The 14,560-nt window shown below is 42.5% G+C and overlaps 1 protein-coding gene across 9 annotated transcripts in view; it reads left to right on the top strand.

The window, feature by feature from the left end:
• Galk2 (galactokinase 2) overlaps nucleotides 1-14,560 on the top strand; it is a 125,190-nt gene that overhangs the window by 71,489 nt on the left and 39,141 nt on the right. For all 9 annotated transcript variants that reach the window (NM_175154.3, XM_030252060.1, XM_006500153.4 and 6 more), the window contains one exon: nucleotides 656-808. In NM_175154.3, coding sequence (NP_780363.1) covers nucleotides 656-808 — 153 coding nt within the window. The remainder of the gene's footprint in view (nucleotides 1-655; nucleotides 809-14,560) is intronic.

Below are 14,560 nucleotides of genomic sequence, written 5' to 3' on the forward strand. Positions count from 1 at the left end.
TCAGCCAGGTCGGTGCACCCAAATCACACAGGTGTCATTTGTTGCTTCTCCACACGTACAGAAACTCCTCCTCCTTTCTGACACCTTTAAGCATCTTTTAGGACTCAGTGTAGATTTCCTTTTTGTTTTGTTTTTAAAGATGTTTTTATTTATTTTATATATATCAGCATATTGTCGCTGTGTTCAGACACACCAGAAGAGAACATCAGATCCCATTACAAATGGTTGTGAGCCACCATGTGGTTGTTGGGAGTTGAATTCAGGACCTCTAGAGGAGCAGCTAGTGCTCTTAACTGCTGAGCCATCTCTCCAGCCCAGATTTCCTTTTCCAAAGGCTACTAAGTTGTCTGATTAGGTCTTTCTATTAAGTATCTGAGTAAGACTGTGAACTTTGCAATGCTACCACTGTGATACTTACAATGTGGAGACATAATTTCATGTCTCCTCTCAGCAACTGTGGCAGAGGCAGAACCTGTCCTGTTCACTGCTGTGTCTCCTGCGCCTAGTGTAATGCCTGGCTATCAGTAAACAATGTTTGAGCAAATACAGCGTTTTTAGAGAAGGTTTTCTTAAGATAAAATGAGTGCATAAAAGCTTAAATGTTTTTCTGAATCCTAATAAATTATTGTTTCCTCTGTTGCTTTTCTTCCAATAGGCCAAGTTAATAGAATTTAGCCCTCTGAGAGCGACTAATGTGAAGCTCCCCAGTGGGGCAGTCTTTGTGATTGCCAACAGCTGCATGGAAATGAACAAGGCGGCCACTTCACATTTCAATGTCAGGGTGATGGAGTGTCGACTGGCGGCAAAGGTACGGATGTGGCAAACCAATGGAACTTGCAGCATGCCTATTCTTCCCTTGCTTGTCCTCTATGGTTTGTAGTTTCCTCCACTTCAGAGCAGCACCCTGACTGCAGCCACAGCATTCTCACTGCAAGTCTTTGTATCTGGAGCAATCTGATTCCTAACAGATAAACAATAGCTGGATCTTCTGTTCTCTTCTTGTTCTTTAGAAACTGAATGAACTTCACAACTGAGTGTTCTGGGATGCACTGGGGAAGACTGGACAATGGCCATTTGTGATGGATAGGCCAGAATAGAAGCAGACATTTTCTTAAGGGCAAATCCATGTGAGTTTGTTTCATAGGTGGAGAAAGACAATTGAAGAAATGACAGCAACTGATCTTATTTTCCCAGCAGGGGTCTTGGCAGCCTTGCCCTTCCCTCCATCCCATCGGACACTTCATTTGTGCATTAGGACATTACCAGTATCTCAGAATGTAGTTGTGCTGGCATCCCTGTGAGCTCGGAAGGACGATTTCTTTATGTCTGCTAGGGAGATACCTACCAGCAGGAAGGCAAGGTAGTTTTGTGTTCTGCAGGGTAGAACCTTTGGCAGTTAAGGCTTAGCTCTATTAAGGAAGTCTGTATTGAGTCACCATTGTGCAGTGTGCAGCAGGCATGGCGGGGGTTCCGTTCATAGGACCAGAGAGAATGGAGTTAAAATTCAGAGGCCGACAGGAAGCAGGTAGTATGTAATCAGTAGTGAGCAATGTGATACGCTAAAGGACAAAGACATGACCCATCACACAGTGCCCAGAATGGCATGTGGCTTCACCAGGAACATGCAGAAGACAGGCTGGACCCAGGGTATAATGAAAAAACATTATAGACCTCTCAAGTGAGCATGTCCACATATGCTCAGCCCCCACCTCCCCAAAAGCCTTTTACTCTTCAATCGGTCAAATGGTGTGTAGCAGCCCCAGTATCCTCTTCTGTACTGTTCCTCAGATCTGTTTGTCTTCTTCCCACTCATTCTACAAATGATGGCTGACATGATGGCTTAGACATTTTACCTGATGAAGTACCTCTCCCCCCTTCCCCCTTTGTTTACCACTGCCCCAAAGTTCCCCATTGCTTTGGAATAAAGTAAAAGAAGCCTTGTACTGAACTGAGTTGAGCAGCCAGTAGTTGGGAAGGAACTGTCAGGCAGTGGAGGAATTCACTCTTTGAACCATCACAGAAAAAGTAACTTATGGTATACAGTTCAAGAAGGAAGTGGTCCAGGCAGGGACTTCAGTCCCACCGACAGCATGGGGGGCTGTTAGCTGGGGTGATGGATCGGTTGGGCTTCCTCCATTTAGGAGACTAGTTGACTTAGGGTGAGTTTCTTTGTGTGCCCTTTCCTGGCCTGTAATCTCTGTCCTGAGAAGGGCAGTCCAGGCTGGCTGGGTACTTTACCTGCACCCATGTAATTTTTAGTTGTGCAATCTCTGCCATGCAAATAAGGGAAGTGCTGGCTGCATAGTTCAGTCCTGGTCCAAGGCTCAGGCCACAGGCCTCCAGGCTGAAGTTCTATGGTATTAGATTACAGCATTCCAGACTGGCAGTTTAGGATTCCTGGACCATGCTAGTGAAAGTTCTCTAATGGGAACCAGCCCTATTTGTTGATCTCTTATTAAGTGTCCTCCCCCATACTTGACTATCCCTGTAAGGCCTAAGGCTGGTATATCTTACCTCAGCATCTCCTAGTATCCCCTGCAGTCACAAGGGCATGGCTACCACCCTCAAGGGCCTTCCCACATGTTCAGTACAGTTTTGTTTTGTTTTTATTTAGCCTTCTTTGAAATATTTCTAAATGACCCTCAAAGAAGCCTTACTTCCTTATTTATAAGGTAAGCAGAGATCTCGCTACAGTTTGTAGCACTTATACTTCTTAGGTATGTAGAGGGATCCCCATACTTGTAGAGAGAAAGAATTGGGACAGAGTAGTCATTCCTTCATTTAATAGATGTTCATCCTAGGCTCATGTCAGCCAGTTAGGGACACAAAAATTAACAAGATGGATGCAGTTCATATCTCAGGTAAAACAGAATGTGGAAGTGGAGAGACATGTTAAACAAATGCCCATTTCCGGAAAGCACTGTTGACTTGTAGTCGTCCTCTGCCCCTGGCTATGCTTTCTCTTCTGCAGTAATCCCCCAGCCTTGGCAGGAGGGTGTGATACCGATGTAGTATTTAGGGATGAGTGTTCCAAAGTCTGCTATTCTCTGCACCTCTATCAGTTGTGGGACTCTGCAGTGATCATCATCTATTTCTGCTATTATTTTACTAACTGGGTGGGGTAATAAACTGACTCCTATTGACTTACTATGAAAGCATCCGTAGCTCTCATAGAGTCTTCTATTTGACTCCTGCTTTATAAGGCTGTCAAGTTCAAAGAGTACAGCTACAGCAATTTAGGAAAAGTAAGTTTTTGTTGTTTTGTTTTTTTCTTCCTGGAAAATTTGGGGATTGAACTTCTTTTTTTTTTTTAAATAAAGATTTAAATTTCTAAATTTTAGTCTACTCATTGAGATAATTATTAAAATTGTGAAGGGAGATGTAATATTAAGCTTCATAGCACCTTGGCAGTACACAGATGGAGCAGAAGCAGTGCTTGTTCAATGACCATTTCCTGCTGGGACACACTTCCTCTTTGGGAGGTGGCAGCCCCAGGGTTCTCCCTGAGGGATTACTCACTGCTGTTTCTACCTTGAGGTTGATGAGTAAGTGCTGGTGTCCTGAGGAGACTCCAGACATATACAACTTTATTTTCTGGCTCTTAACACGGAATTCTAGCCTCTCTGCCAGAGCCACAGTGACCTGGAACAAGTGTGATGCATGTGACAGCTTCGTGTTGTGACTGCTCCCTTCTAAAGACACAGGAAGAATCCGGAGCTAGCCTGTATCTCTGAAACAGTAGTGAGACTGCCAGGCCCTTTGGGGAATGTCTTCAGAGAGCTGACTAGAAGAGAGGGCATGTCTTTTGTAGCTGAGGTTTTTAATCAAATTCAGAGCCTCTTATTATTGCGGATGTCTCCTGAGGACCTTGTGTGTACCCTAGGCTGGCCTGGAACTGGTCTAGAATGCCTCAAAATTGCCACCCTCCAGCCTGTATCTCCTAGGTGCTAATAATGATCATGTGCCATCACATCTAGTTGAAATACATTGGAATTTAATTGTATAACTCCATATGTGCCATTGAAATTGGCAACTGAATTTGGCTACTTGGTACATATTGCTTTCCAAGATGATATAGCTAAAACACATTTTAAAAACCAAATTTTCTCATAAATAAGACTTAATTTGCTTAAAAGCAGGCACAGTTCCTTTTTCTCAGTTAGTTCTTGGAGAATTTAATGGCGTGTCTTTTGATAGTAATCACACTCCACCCCTTAACCAGCCAAATTTGTCTTTTTTTAAACCCTGAAGTTCATGTTGGGTGGCAGTATATGCCTTTAATCCCCCCATTATTGGGGAAGCAGAGGTCAGCCTGGTCTACATAATGAGTTTCAGGCTAGCAGTTGTGACATTGTAAGATTCTGCCTCAAAAACCAAACCAAACTGAACCAAAAGTAACGACGACACCAATACTCTAAACTACAAACCCCAACTAAACCCACTGAGTCCTATTTTTCTTGGAGGGTTTGGCCATACACTGGAGCATGGTTGAATGACCAGGGGCCACACTCTTAAATTTGACTTCAAGAAAATTTACTACATTTCCCAGCAGTTGTCAATTGCCAATCACTTCTTAGGTAGGGGAGGAACATCACGCCCACCTCCCCTTTCCATGCTGAGATTTTATCTGACTTGAGCTTACACAGGTGTTGTGTGGCTTGCTGTCACACTGCTGTGAGTTGATCTCACAACTACTATGTTGTGTTTGGAAACCACGGTTTCATTTTAGTCCTGTACTGCCTCTGGCTCTTAGATTCTCTCCACCTCTTCTTTCTCAGTGAGCATTGGGAAGAAGGATTATGATAAGATGTCCCATTAATGCTGAGAATTCTACAGCCTTTTACTGTTGTCAACTTGACAAATTGTGGGTCTTTGCCTCTATTGGAGAAGGAAGTTTTTCTGGTATGAATTGAGAGATGTAGTAATTTATGGATACAATAATACTAAATAATTAGAAATTGGTTTAGTACTATGTCTATTCAGCAGAATAATAGAGTAAGTTCTCCCCCAGGGCCTAAAGCCTGTCTAGCATTAGGTTCTTGGACCCAGTAATCACTCCAAGTACAGGCTGGAGCAAGCCTTAAGTCCAGTCAGAAGTGATTGGCCACCCGGGGATGTTGGTGCCACCTTTGCCCCAATGCACATGTGAGAGCAGGCAGTTGTAGTCAGTATGCAGGAGAAAAGTCACCTTCAGTCTTACCCAGGCATGGACACTGAAAGCCACATTCACTGTTAAAGGGACTATAAGAAGGCAATATGCTGTTTATTTAAAGTGCAAATTGGTTTTTCTCCAAAAGTGGAGGAGAGTTGAGATGTCATTCGCCCTCATTCAAGCTTCTCAAATTTCTGAGAAATAGCCCATTAAATCTTTAATTCTAAATACCTGCTACAGAGGATCTAAATGCTTCTCCATAGAGAAATGAACATTTTGGTTTCTTCCCTTGCACAAACACATGCCATTTGGCAATCAGGATTGGTAACCTCCAGGTCCATGACTGCTGTGCAGAGCGGCTTCCTTGTCTCAGATCTCTGGTCATTCATGTGCTCATATACATTTGTCCTTTAAGAAGACGGTTAATAAGAAGGTTCCTCTTTCCCTTCTTCAGCTTCATTCAAAAGAGGATGCTGACAGTGGGTTACCTATGACATGCATTTCAGATGCAATGGTAGAATTTCTTGAGTCACTCTTAGTTTTAGTTTTAAGTAGATGGACTTCTTGGAGAACACACAACATTCAGTATCAACTATGAAAGGGCAGGTCTTCTGGCGATTCTTCAAAATCACTGCACTGCTTTTCCCTGGTGTCAGTGTCAGGAAACACAGTAGCTTTACACGTTGTAACCATGGTAACTCCAACTCCAGGGGATCCAGTGCCGCTGGCCTCCAGAGCCATCTGCCCTCAGGTGTGCTTAAACTCCCCACATAATTAAAAACTGAAACCTTTCGGGAGCTCTTTGTGTGTGCCTGTGTGTGAGCTATAAGGACAAGAGGGCAGGTGCTTGCAGAGGCCAGGAGATGGCGCTGGATGGATTCCCTGGGGTTGGAGGTACAGGCACTTGTGAGTTGCTCGATGTGGGTGGGAACCTTGCTTGGGTCCTCTGCAAGAAAACTATGTGTTCTTAACTCCTGAGTCATCTCTCTAGCCCCAACCCACTTAATTTTTGACCAAGGTATAAGAGACATGAACTGGATAAAAGATATCTGTTCAATAAGTAGTACTGACGAAATTAGACATCCATTTGTAGAAGAGTTAAATTAGATATGTAACTTTTTCACCTTGCACAAAAATCAGCTCAAACTGGATTAAAAGCACCACTTTTTTTTTGAGTATTTTTTTATTAGGTATTTTCCTCATTTACATTTCCAATGCTATCCCAAAAGTCCCCCATACCCACCCTCCCACTCCCCTACTCACCCACTCCCCCTTTTTGGCCCTGGTGTTCCCCTGTACTGGGGCATATAAAGTTTGCAAGTCCAATGGGCCTCTCTTTCCAGTGATGGCCGACTAGGCCATCTTTTGATACATATGCAGCTAGAGACAAGAGCTCCGGGGTACTGGTTAGTTCATATTGTTGTTCCACCTATAGGGTTGCAGTTCCCTTTAGCTCCTTGGGTAAAAAAGCATCACTTTTAAAACTAGAAATGCCAGGACTGATAAGGGAAAATGCTTCCTGGTGTAGGCTTAAGCAAGACATTTCTAGCTTTTTTTCTAGCTCTAATAGAACCTCAAATAACACAGGAATTACTTTCCCTAAATTGACAAATGGGATTATCTAAAATTAAAATGCTTTTCCATAGCAAAAGTAACAGCAGAATGACCAAAAAGCCTCCAGGATGGGAGAGAACTTCTGCTAGCCATATTCCAGAAAGTGGAGAGACATCTAAAATAAAGAACTGAAAAACATTAAAATCCTTGCCAATAAGTAAAAGGGCCAGTGAGCAGAACAGACAGTTCTCAAGTAAGTACAAATGGCCAATAAATGTCCAACATCCTTAGCCATCAGAAAAATTCAAATAAAAATACTTTGCAATTTAACCCCACCCCAGTCAGGCTAGCTATCATCAAGAAATGACTGACAGGTGCTTGCAAGGATGTGGGGAAAGAGAGAGCCTTAGTCACTCACTAAATGGGGTGGGGGTGGGGAGTGAATCGGTGCAGCCGCTGAGAAACACCTGCACATGTGCGCTCATTGCTGCTCTACTCACAAAGCAAGAATGCGGTTGGCTTAGCTGGCCTTCAGCAGACGGATGGATAATGCAAATGTGTCCGGACAGATACACCATGAGTTTTATTCAGCTATAAAGAGAACTGATGCCATGAAATTTGCAGGGAAATGGATAGAACCCAAGCTCACAAAGAGAAATATTACATGTTCGGTGTTTTGTGCAAATAGCTTCTAAATATTAAGTATGTGTATTTTGGTGAGAGTAAATGTAGGGATTACACTTATACTATTCACTTATATATTTATATATACTTATATATATTCACTACTGTACTTATATAGCTTTTATATTGTATTAGATGTTGCAAACTAAAACAAAACAAAACCTATCAAATACTATAAGAATTTTTTCTCTTTTACATTGTAGAAAAAAGAAAGCTGAAAGCCTTCCTCACAGTGGAGAATATATTCTAAATCTCATTTCTGTGAATATTTGCATGTAAGTCTAAACTTCTGGAAAAGTAGAGATGAAGAAAAGCCAGTCATAGAGGCCACACGCAGGGATGTGGCTGCGTGGCTGTTTTTGCTTAGGGACATAAGCAGAATCTGTTAATCATATTGACCTTGACCATACAGTGTGGATCCATTCCTCCATTGTTGGCAGCACAGAAATGAATTTCATTTTTATCTGGAAATGGTTTCATTAAATAAGGAGGTAGACTTTCTGGTAAAAATGTCCAGGATGCTGGCTTAACCTGGAGAGACTTGCTTTGTGTGACAGTGGAGAATGGCTAACCAGGAGAGTTTTGAAAATGATACGTTAGAAAGAAAGCCACAGAGCAGGGTTGTGAGGGCTAGCGCACACTTTTTGTACACCCTGTCTTTGTACAGTACTCTTGCGAGGCTGAGTTTCTTTCATACCTAGTTATTACAGGGAAGCACAGCAAAGCGGCGAGGTGATTTTTATTCATTTTGCTTTAATATTGACAGTTGCCTTCTACTCTGAATTTTCCCCCTCTGACTCTTTCTCACCATCAGCTTTCAAAAACTAATTGATTTAGATTCATTAAAAGTTGGAGTCTTGTAGAGCATTTGAACTAAAATGAAAAACATTCGAAGCAAACTCAATAGAGATTTATAACCATTGCTTGCGTAAATGATACTTTTAAGTGAAGCACATTTTTATGTTTTTAAATTAACAAAATGACCAGGAATCTTTAGTGGGTACAAAATATTTCATATTTTATACATATTTCATGGCTTAAAATTTTCCAGAAATATTGTATGTCTGTTATATTGAGGGATAAAATACGTGACGCCAATACTCAACACTATGGGCAGACCCACTATGGGGGAGGTCGCACTGGGAGGTTATAGCACTGCTCTGCCACATACATAGCCTCAGCTCTTTGCTTGGGGGGCTGCAATAGGGTGGGTATAGTGCTGCTTTGCTACATAGCCTCAGCTCTTTGTGGCAATATGAGAAGCAGTGAGGTAGAGAGCTGTCATGACACTTCAAGAAAAATAGTGTGATTCTTTGGAAGGCCTGTCTGGCTGGGTGCCACCACTCAGCCAAGTTCTTTAGCTCCTGTCAGTTTGTGGTCAGTATGGAACTGGTTCTTTGACTGGTGGTAGAATGTGCTGAGAAATTGGCACAGTATTCTCGAGGCTTTGACAATTTCCTTGAATCTGAGCAGAAAACCCAGATACTCAAGACTGCGGTCAATTTCACTCATTCTGTGTATTCAGTAGAGCATGCTTTGCCAGGACTCTAGTGAGTGTCATTGGCAGAACACAGGGAGTTCAAGCTACAGTGAGGAGGCAGAGGGACGGGTGGGGTGGTCTGGGCAGTGAACCTGGAAAGGGGGAAGCCCTCAGTGCTGCGCTGGCCTTGCAAGCAGTAGGGAGGCCATTGATGCTATAGCAGGAGCTTTGAAGAACCAGTTCATTGGTGGCAGAAACACATCATTTGGTTGAAGCGAAGTGGATCATAGAGCATCAGAGAGGTGGGATACAAAGGAAGAGACACAGTCAGGTGTAAACTGTGACCCCAGTTCTTGGGGTGATGAATCTGGACAGCCAGAGCTACAGAGTGATATCCTGTCTCAAAACAGAAACAAAGAAGGAAAACTACACCCAACTGAGAAAACAGTGCTTTCTGGGATTGACTTTTTGTTTTTCTTTTTGGCAGCCTGCCTTCCTTTCTTCCTTCTTTCCTCCCTCCCTCCCTCCCTCCCTCCCTCCCTCCCTCCCTTCCTTCCTTCCTCCCTCCCTCCCTCCCTCCCTCCCTCCCTTCCTTCCTTCCTTCCTTCCTTCCTTCCTTCCTTCCTTCCAGCTCCTCATTCTTCCTACCCCATATTACTGGTTCCTTTCCTCCCCCTCAAATAATTCTCCCCTCTGCTTTCATGTCGCACATAATTCATTACCCCACTTAATTTCTTCCTCTCCTCCCATGATCCCCTTTCTAGTTTTCAGCATGTATGCGCACATTTAAATCAGTATTTTACATACAAGAGGACACATGCATTTGTTTTTCTGTGTGTGGTGTTTTGTTTAACATAGTGTTCTGTAGCTCCATCCTTCCCCCTATGAATGCTGTTGACTTCATTTTTTCTTTATGTTTGAAGAAAAGTCCATTACATATATGTACTACATTTTCTTATCTATTCTTCTACTTATGGACATCTTAGCATGGCCCGTTTCTTTATTATTGTGACAAGTATGACAGGAAACATGGATGTTAAGGTATCTCTGTAGTATATCGTGTTAGAGTCCTTTGGGTATATGATCAAAAGTGGATTATGGGAGTACATGCTCCATGCTTTCCCCATTGATTGGCTAGTACTACTAAATGTAATAAGGAAGCCGGAGAAGTGAATTCTGACAGCTGTGCCCCTGTAGTGGGCTCCATATCCTTTCAGTGCCCATGCCTTCTGTCAGATCCCTGGCCATTATCAGCAAGAGTGTTTGCTTGATGTAGGAGAGTGCTTAGTATTTTAGTTTGCAGCTAGGACATCCTGTAAGTACTAGGGAAGTTCATACCCTGAGAGCAGCCCAATGAGTGATGATTGTGAACAATGGGAAACATTCTTTGTCTTGCTTTCAGGCAGACACAGCTGAGGTTTACACATCCCAGTCTTTGAAGGGTGTCACTTCACACTTCTCTGTTGACCCCCCAGACGCACAAATTCTGTCCCTCATTGGCTTGCCTCAAGGCCTACTTAGAGGGACCCCTTACCAATGCAGGGTCTTAACCTGCTTATTCCTACCTTTTCACATCACTGGGGACAAAGCACTGTTGCCTGCTCAGGATCCTCCCTGAAGCAGTATGTGATGTGAACCTGTCATGTTTGCTGTGGTGAAAGGGGGCAGTGAATGTTGAAGAACTGTTATCTCTAAGCTTCTCAGTGGGAAACTGTGAGGAAATGACCTGCAGCCCTGACTCATAATCCTGCCTCCCAGATGCAAAGTGTGCCAGCCACGAAGGCAGCAGTGACACACTCCCTCATTAGGTTCTGTCTCTGAGCAAGTGATCTCACCCACTCTCTCCTCATCTGCAAGTCATCTTTCTGATTCCTGAGCCAAATTTCCAAGGGCTTAAGTGGCTTTCCCATTTTGCTCTCTCACAGCAACACGGCAGCTCATTGGTTAAGCAGCTGTGGTTGTGAGCACGTGAGAGATTCCATTCTTTAATTGCAATGCACACCAACTTGGCTCAGCAGACCCATTAGCTGAAAGTGAAATGGACGTCAGTCTAACAGCAAACTGGGATATTGCTGGAGTGAATTAGTACCTCTGCCCACAGGGAACAGCAGTGTAGAGGCTCCCTTTGGAAGCAGCCTGTGGGCTGCAGGCATGCCTTGCAGAGTGGTCACACAAGTTGCTGGGCAGGATGTTTTTTCCAAGTGTCTAGGACAACGTGACTGGGTCAAGTAAAGGCGGAGATGGGAACTATCAGAGGGAAGTGCTTTTTCTTCCCTCTTCTTTTTTTTATCTCTCACTTTTTTTTAGTAATATTTTTAAATTCAGTCTTTGAAAATGTGATAACACTTATACAATGTACTTTGATCGTATCTATCCACTACTACCAACTAGTGCCCCCATCCTGTCTCCCTGTCTCTCTCCCAACTTCATGCTGTCCTTTCATTTTATTAATTTAATTTAATATCCACAGTCATCTAGCTGAACTTGAGGCTTACTCCCTGCCTGCTAGCTTTCATAATCTTGGAAGTTACTCTACAAACTACTTTGCAGTGTTTGGGGGCACAATAAGCATCAAGTCTTACTTAGCTGTGAACTCCACTCTTACTCAGCTGTGAACTCTTTGACCATGTCAGACAAGGTGTACCCACTGATGTATTAGTGGCACAACGGTTCTGAGAGTAACCCATCACTCTCTGATTGGCTTTGCGGCTTGCTCCACAAGATGGAATTTATACCTAGTACTGTAAATCTGGCCAAAATTCTATGGCTGAGGAAGTCAGGGTCTAGGAGTGAACTTTTTGCTCTTGTTTGGCTAAATTGTTATGGTACCAAGATGCCTTCTAAAAATTCATTTAGGAGGAATTATAGATAAATGTTATTTCCAGCCATAAGCAGAGATGCTTCTCTGCAGGGACTCATGGTTTTCAAGGTATTAAGAATATGCAAAGATTGAGTACTCAGCCCTAAACTGGACATTTATAACAATATTTCTATGGCATAAGAGATTTTTGTTCAAGGAGGTAGAAAGAAAATAGAAACTAGAAGGAAAGAAGAAGGGCTAAGACATTTGACATGGCCAAGGAAGTCATAACCTCAGAGCAACTTTGGCTGTCTGCAGTGGGCCTTTATAAGACTGGGCCTGTCATCAGTTAATGGATTAGGAGGGACTCATGGGGCCCCATCCTCAGGCTGAACTGTCGCTACTGGTGGTTTCTGGTGAAGAGACAGTCATTGTTTTCAGGTGTGTACCCACAGAGGCTCCCACCAGGCTCCAATGAATAGTTCCCCACACATGGTCACACAGATGATCCTAGTTAAACTCTGAGTCTCAAAGACAAAAACAAAACAAGAAAAAACAAAGACATGATTATGGGAGAAGGACTTGTGGGGACAGGGGAGGTTTAATAGAACTGGAAGGGAGATTAGAGAGGCTGGGGCTTCACTGATCAGAAGAGACTTTATACATGTGTGAAATTGTTAAAGAACAAACTCAATAAAAGTAATAGAAAAGAGGAACAAAAACTGAAAAGAAAAAAATGATACTCTGTTCTGTGAAATAATTGAACAGCAAAACAATTGTATTGTCTCTGTTCCCAGTTCTCCTTTAAAATCATCTGTTTCAAGTATATGAGCCAGGGTTTTTTGGTTTTTGTTTTTTTTTTTTTAAATATGATTAACACGTTTGAAAGCTTTAGCTAGTAACATTTTAGAAGTGAGCAATTCTAACCAAACTTAAAACCATCTTTTGGTAAGTCCTGCATCCTTTCTAAAAGGAAGAAAAACAGAAGTAAAAAAAAATCAACAAAAAAGAAAATAACACAATTAAAAATGGGGTACAGAACTAAGCAGAGAGTTCTCAAAAGATGAGCCATAAATGGCTGAGACACACTTAAAGAAATGTTCAGCATCCTCGGCCATTAGAGAAGTGCAGATTGAAACAACTGAGATTTTATCTTACTTCAGTCAGAATGGACAAGGTCAATAAAACAAATGACATCACATGCTGGCAAGGTTGTGGGACAAGAGGAACAGCTATTCATTTTTGGTGAGATTGTAAACTTGTACATCAGTGTGGGAATCAGTGTGCAATTCCTCAGCCAAAAATAGATGTACCTCAAGAACCAGCCACAGCACTCTGGGGCACTGACCCTGAGGGTCTCTGTAGCCTACTACAGAGACCCTGACTTATTTGTGTTCCCTGCTGCTGTAGCCATAAGAGCCTAATGTCCACCAACTGATGGATGATGAAAATGTGCTACATTTACACAACTAGGTATTAGTCAGCTTTTAAGAAAAATTAAATTTTCAGGTAAATGGATTGAGCTAGAAAAAAATAATCTTGAGTTGATGTAACTCAGACTCCAAAAGACAAATATTGTATATTTTTCCTCATATGTGGATATGAGCTTTTAAGCTTTCAGAATGTGTACTATAACCACAGAGATCAGGTACCCATTAAGGGACCATGGAGAAGAGGAAATAAAATATAGTGTTATGGAGTGATAAAGAGGAATCAAGACTGGGAGGGCTGAATAGGGAGAGGAAGGGAAGAGGGGGGAAGAGGGCATAAAAGGAGGGAAGAAGAGGAGGGAAGAGGGGGGATGGTAAAGGAGGGAACATGAGGAGGGACAACTAACACTAAAGGACATTTGAACAACCATATGGAAACCTACTACCATAAAAGTTCCTAACATATAAACATATATAAAAGAAGTCCAAGTGGACCACCAAATAATAGTGGTGACAGTGTCCCAAATAGACATTGTATGCCACCAAATAAATCCTCCAGTGCTAGGAATATCTTACATTGTGTTGAGTCCCTGACTAAAGGGGTACTGTGGAACCTCCCTAAACATCATTGCCTATTGCCAACACTATTGCTTGCTTTCTACAACCTGATTGTAAGACCCTATTTCTGAAGACATTTATGCCATACAACACTTGACAAAGTAGTGTTCTGGTGCCCAACTAGAAGATTCACCTCTTCTAAGTAGTATTTATGGTACTACAAGGTGCTCTAAACACTTACAGAGGAGAAAAGCAGTCATCAATATCACCCATTTTCAAACCTTGCAACCTACAATGGTGCAATAGTTGCACATATGTTACAGGAGTAGCCCACCACTTGAGAAAATTTAAGGCCTTCTCCATTTGAGATAGAGCCTATCACAGCTATTGCTAAAAGTGCCAAGAACCTAACACTAGATAGGTCGTCGGCCTAGGGGAAAACCTACCATTACTCTGCTAAAGGAACACACTAATAAAATGACTCCTTATTGCATACGGCTATATCCATAGATCAGTGCTTCACTCAGCCCACATCAGAGAATTTTCATCTTGCAGTAAATGCAAATTAACACAGACACCCATAACTGGACAGTATGCAGAGAATGACAGACTCAATCTTAAATGTGATGTCTTCATCAAACCCTCCTTTAAGGCTCAGGGATCTGAGTGGAAGAGGAGGCAGAAAGATTGTAAGAACCAGCTGGTGGAGGACTCAAAGGAAACAGAGTCTTCCAGATTGATGCACACATGACCTCACAGGGGCTGAGAGCATGCACACGGCCTGCACAGATTCAAGGTAGACAGGGTCCCAGCATTGAAAAGAGGCTTTCAACTGCTAACCAAGAAGCAATCTGTAACTGATACCCACTGGTGCTTATGAACCCTATTCAAGAACAGGCCCC

This window comes from Mus musculus, chromosome 2 (genome assembly GCF_000001635.26).
Source record: "Mus musculus strain C57BL/6J chromosome 2, GRCm38.p6 C57BL/6J".
Classification (NCBI taxonomy): Eukaryota; Metazoa; Chordata; class Mammalia; order Rodentia; family Muridae; genus Mus; species Mus musculus.